Source organism: Zeus faber (assembly GCF_960531495.2).
Source record: "Zeus faber genome assembly, chromosome: 9".
NCBI classification, from domain to species: domain Eukaryota; kingdom Metazoa; phylum Chordata; class Actinopteri; order Zeiformes; family Zeidae; genus Zeus; species Zeus faber.
The window spans coordinates 17,724,209-17,729,383 of NC_137197.1; the positions used below are offsets into that span (position 1 = coordinate 17,724,209).

At 42.3% G+C, this 5,175-nt stretch overlaps 2 protein-coding genes across 2 annotated transcripts in view; one reads left to right on the forward strand and one right to left on the reverse strand.

Annotated features, from left to right (window-relative positions):
- Positions 1-970: 970 nt before the first annotated feature.
- On the forward strand, positions 971-1,722 carry six9 (SIX homeobox 9; the record flags this gene model as incomplete). The annotated part of the gene is made up of 2 exons (XM_080006651.1): positions 971-1,444; positions 1,555-1,722. 2 exons carry the CDS (start codon positions 971-973, stop codon positions 1,720-1,722), a joined length of 642 nt encoding a protein of 213 aa, XP_079862777.1.
- Positions 1,723-3,855: 2,133 nt separating this feature from the next.
- Positions 3,856-5,175, reverse strand: part of qpctla (glutaminyl-peptide cyclotransferase-like a) — a 4,968-nt gene continuing 3,648 nt past the window's right edge. The window contains exons 5-7 of the mRNA XM_088845570.1: positions 5,096-5,175; positions 4,891-5,007; positions 3,856-4,341 (exon numbers count right to left, since the gene is read on the reverse strand). The exon at positions 5,096-5,175 is cut by the window's right edge and continues 20 nt beyond it. Coding sequence (XP_088701696.1) covers positions 4,196-4,341; positions 4,891-5,007; positions 5,096-5,175 — 343 coding nt within the window. The 3' untranslated portion in view covers positions 3,856-4,195. The remainder of the gene's footprint in view (positions 4,342-4,890; positions 5,008-5,095) is intronic.

Here is a 5,175-nt window from a genome sequence, read left to right on the forward strand (position 1 = left end):
GACACACATACAGTACGCCTCTGGAAATAACCAAAGATAATGTGCATTGATTGATTGATTTTTTTGTGATAGTTATGAAAGGGATTATTATTTTTTTTTTCTGTCCGTCATTCAACGTTCTTATTCTCATTTTTGTACTCGAAAAGCATTCTATTTTTTATATTCTTGTTCATGATATTGTAATAAACTACATTTACAAAACAGTTATTTTGTTGTATGTATGTGTCTCCGTTCACGCGATCTAGCATTCGGTGCCCAAAATGTGACGCTGAATGATGTGACATGGTGATTTTAGGACAGCTTACTGCTTACAATGTCCAGCTGTTTGATTAGATATTTGATTTTAACGTGGATGCTGTTGATATGCCGTGGAAATGTGATACTTTCATAAGAACACATTATGGTTTATTGATCTGCAAAGATTTTTATTGATCTGCAAAGATTTTTCTCAATTAATCGATTGAACACTCATGCAAGCGCATCGACATTGAGGTACCTCTGTCTCTCAAATGACTATCTAAATCAATGAAGAGATCTTGATGTGAATTATACTGTATTTACAGTGTATTTTTTTTCTGAATTGTATTTTATGTTGGTTGAGTCCTTAAAAGAGCCAACCTAAAATGAAGTGCCATAGTCTATCTCTCTCTCTCTCTCTCTTCCTCTATAGTTGTGCACCACTTCATCGGATGGTGAATCAAAGTCAAGCACTCAAGCCAATTGCTAGCCTGTTTTTTTTCTCCCAATTTGTTTATAAGAAAACATCTAAATGTGTTTTTGTTTTTTTTGCATTGCACAGCTGAGTCTCTCTCCCTGGATGACGGGGTAATGTTTTCTCAACCGTCGTCCTCTAGATCACCTCCTGAACAGAGGATAGAGACGCGGTGAAAAACGATAAGCACTGATGCAAATTGGCTGAGTGTGGTTCGTCGACCCGGCTCCACTCCGGTCTTTTGAACGTTGGCTTTAAATGACAGCAGCAGAGGTCACGCGCAGATCCCCAGACACGGACGTCGGAGGCAACTTACATCTCAGTACCCCCACGGGCCCACGGGCTCCGGCCTTCTCGGCCAAGCAGATGGCGTGCGTGTGCGAGGTTCTTCTGCGGAGCAGATCCATGGAGCGGCTCCACGCCTTCCTCCGCACTCCGCCGCCTTCTTCCTCCTCCAGCTGCCTCCGGGGGCGGGAGAGCGTGCTGAAGGCCCGGGCGGCGGTGGCCTTCTGCCGGGGGAGGTTCTCCGACCTCTACAGGCTGCTGGAGGGCTTCCCCTTCTCCCAGCATAACCACCCGCTTCTGCAGCGGCTCTGGCTCAGGGCTTGCTATGCGGAAGCCGAGAGGCAGCGAAGGAGAGCACTGGGGGCCATGGGGAAGTACCGCGTGAGGACGAAGTTCCCCCTGCCACAAACCATCTGGGACGGAGACGAGATGAGCTACTGCTTCAGGGTTAGGGCTAGATCGCAGCCCATCACATTTGGATCCGTCTGAACTCAGCGGACTTTACATTCGTAATGCCATAAAAATTGGAATGACTTGGTTTTTACAATCCCTGACAGGACAAATCACGGAATATCCTCCGTGAGTGGTATAAGTATAAACCTTATCCCTCAACGCCTCAACGGGAGCTCACGGCTGCCACCGGTCTGACGGCAACGCAGGTGAGCAACTGCTTCAAGAACCGAAAGCAAAGAGACCGAGCAGCTTACCGGTGGGTCGGCAGCTGAGAGGTACGCGTGCACAGATTTTGGTAATCCGTGTCATGAGCTGGTGTTCCTTCATTTGGGTAGTAGTCTACAACCAAGTGGAATCATAAAGGTTTATTTTGGATCTGGTGGCAAATCGACCCTTCAAACAGGTGTCATAGTCAAGTCAACACAGGCGTGGTTCATGACACCGACCATGGTTCTGTTCCAGTGATGTTACACCACACGACATATGAAGTGATTTGAACATTTAAAGTCACGAGGATTGACTCGTGTTGTGACTTGTTCCAAACACGCCATGTTTGGAACAGGACGGCTACGACCGATGATTTGGGGGACCCATTTTATGCGCGATGGAGCAAGATATCTAATTTTGCCAAATATAGTGTGTGCACCTCGACAACCATACATCAAGAGATGGAAATCAGGAACTATCTTTAATACCACTTATTGTCTCAATCCACGGGTGAGTGACTCAGCTTTTGAGGTGTTTGTAATTTTCATGAAGAAATCCATTTTCTTCTTATACTTCAATACATTTCAAATAATTTTATTTTTTTTAATACACTAAAATATCGGCAACAACTGCAAGGACCTTTTATTTTAACATAAGGGTTTTTCATACAAGCAATGCCATCAGACAACAAAAGCAGTGAACAAACGCAGCAAATTCACTGAGAATGGAATGTCTTCAACCCAAATATGAGGTCAAGATGCTGAAATATTTTAATGTTGAATGTTAGGCAACAGCTCTGTGATTATAACTTGTTCTCGCTTACTTCCTTCATGCAGTTTCCAGGGACGTGGCTCCAAATAAACCGCAGGAGAAGCTCGTCTGTTTTTTTTGACACAGACTATTCCCCTCACTGCTTCCCCCCCTCCAGCACCGGCTCTCAGCCACATGACTGGGAGCCACGTTAGCATATTCCTGAATTTTTTCACATTTTGTACATGATAACAACCTGAAAATAAACAATCTTTTTGTTGAACTTCTGCAATTTATTAATATAGTTTTTTAACCAGACGTTGTTTTGACAGATAGCGGTAAGAGTGTAAAAGGCAGACAAGTGGGAAGCATGATGGGTGCAACAGATGTAATGTAACAAGTGCAGACTCTAAAATCAGATATTTCCGCTGTATTGGTTGTAACACACAACATACTATAGCCACATGACACGAGGTTCATCCCAAGTTCACGTTTGGCTCGTCCAATGACAACAGATAAAACATTTAAAAACAAAATCTGTTTTGACAATGCTGTAATGGACCTTGTGACTTAACATTACGAACTGTATTAAGATACTTGTGTAGAGAAACCAAACCAAACGATTGGCACTCGTCTGGTTTTTAATGCAAATGTAATGTTTTCTTGTGATGCCAAAGAACAGTCATAGCTCATACACACGGTAATATACATTTGAATAATTACAATACTTTAAAGTATTTACAGTACTTTAAGTATTGCTTTTAAGTCAAGTAATGGTGATGTCATTCACAGGCCTTTTGTGCACTGAATTATCATGGACAGGGTCAAGAAAGGAGAAGGCTGAGATTTTTCCATGTGTTTAAACCGCTTGGTTTATGAAACTAAATTCCTGTCATTCACAGGCCTTTTGTGCACTGAATTATCATGGACAGGGTCAAGAAAGGAGAAGGCTGAGATTTTTCCATGTGTTTAAACCGCTTGGTTTATGAAACTAAATTCCTAACATCTCATCGGAATTCATAGCTCCTGTTTTCACAGTCATCCTATAGGCAAGAGACGCTACGAATCGAGCTGTCTCGCTGTACAATTTAAAACAATGCCGAGAAGTGTGTCCGTTCCAAAAAATGTGAAATTGGGTGTGATTTTAGTCACGGCAACAGCACGATGGCTGATTGGACCACCACTTATTTTTCTTTTTGGAGTAGAGAGCCACTCAAACCACTAACCTGCAGCGTCTCCCTGCACGCATTGTGATGATTTCCACCAGTAGACAACGCTACTGAGCGAAACTTAGCAGCGGTGTTATTCCGATTTGATCGCATTTGTATAGAAACGATGACCAGGATTGATATAAAAACATGTTCTAATGCGCAGTACCTCTTTAAAGTAAGACTATTTGTTTGCATGACAATGCACAGAATTAAAAAAAAAAAAAAGGGGGGGGGCGATGGCGGGGTTCACAATGCAGACGTGCTGATGGAGGTTGAAGGGTCCGTAGTACAAGTCTTTGGTAGAGATCATCCGGTTCACTGATCCAGATCAACCCAGTTCATTAGAATCAGAATCTGAGTGTCCAATGCACTCAAATACATTACATGCGGGTAATGGCTTGATATAATAATTATATTATAATTTTGTCCAACCTCCCACTTGAGTGTAAAAAACACCATTTCATTTCATTTCATTATGAAACTGAAAGCAATTGAACGTAAAGTCCTAATGTGAGGTTTTCTGGTCTTGGCCCAGTAAGACTCTTGAGTGTTTGTGCTCGCGAACCGCACATCCTGTTCAGAACCCCAAGTATTCAGCCAAGAAGACGGCGAGGATCCTGGTCAGGTTCTCCACCGTGGGACGATGCATGTTCTCCTCTGTGTCGTCCAACGTGTGCCAGAACTGCGGGAAGGGCGTAGCAATGACGTGCAGGATGGGAACACCTGTGTGCGGTTATTAGAAAGGAAATAATGTATTTTTATCAAATAAGTATATTTATTTTTGGATTGTCAGACAATGTGTGTGAGGTATTGGATGAACGAAATAAAAAAAAAAAAAAAAAAAAATGGCAATATATATTTTCAGTACATAAGAGCCAGATGTAGAAGACAAATAAAATAAATCCAAAATAAAAATAAATACATTAATTGATAATGAGGCTAACATGAAAGCTGATGTCAGAATATTGACTGGAAAAACACTTGAAAATACATGGATGACAAAAGCTTTGCTAACCATGCTACGCAAAAATCATGTTAAAATCTGTTGTTCTACTGCGTATGTGGGAACTTTTCTTACAATATGGAGCAGTGATCATAGGTTGTTAACTGTAATATTTGAATTGAAAATACAAACTAGGTTTTTGACACACTAAGTACCCTATCTAGACTAATCAACAGTTACACGCCAACATATTTAGGTTGTGTTGGTATGCACATACACAATGTAATGGAGTAATCAAAGCACTGGCCCTTTGCATTGTAATATATCACCTTTATGCAGGAAGGGGATGTGGTCGTCCTGCACTGGGCCTAGGTACACATCCTTCCTAAAGTAGGTCTGCTCCGAGGGGTGAGAGGTCAGCAAGCCCTGTCGATGGAGCCTCTTCTCTAAGAAGAAGCACAGGAACACAGAGTTGACACAAAGGCATGAAAACAGATGCAACAAAGTCAAAAACAACCTTAATGCAGCAATCACCTGCAGCAATCAAGCGGTCGAACCAACGAGCCGTGTTGTCAAAGTGATTCAAGATCAGAGGCTCAGGACCGCCGAGCAGG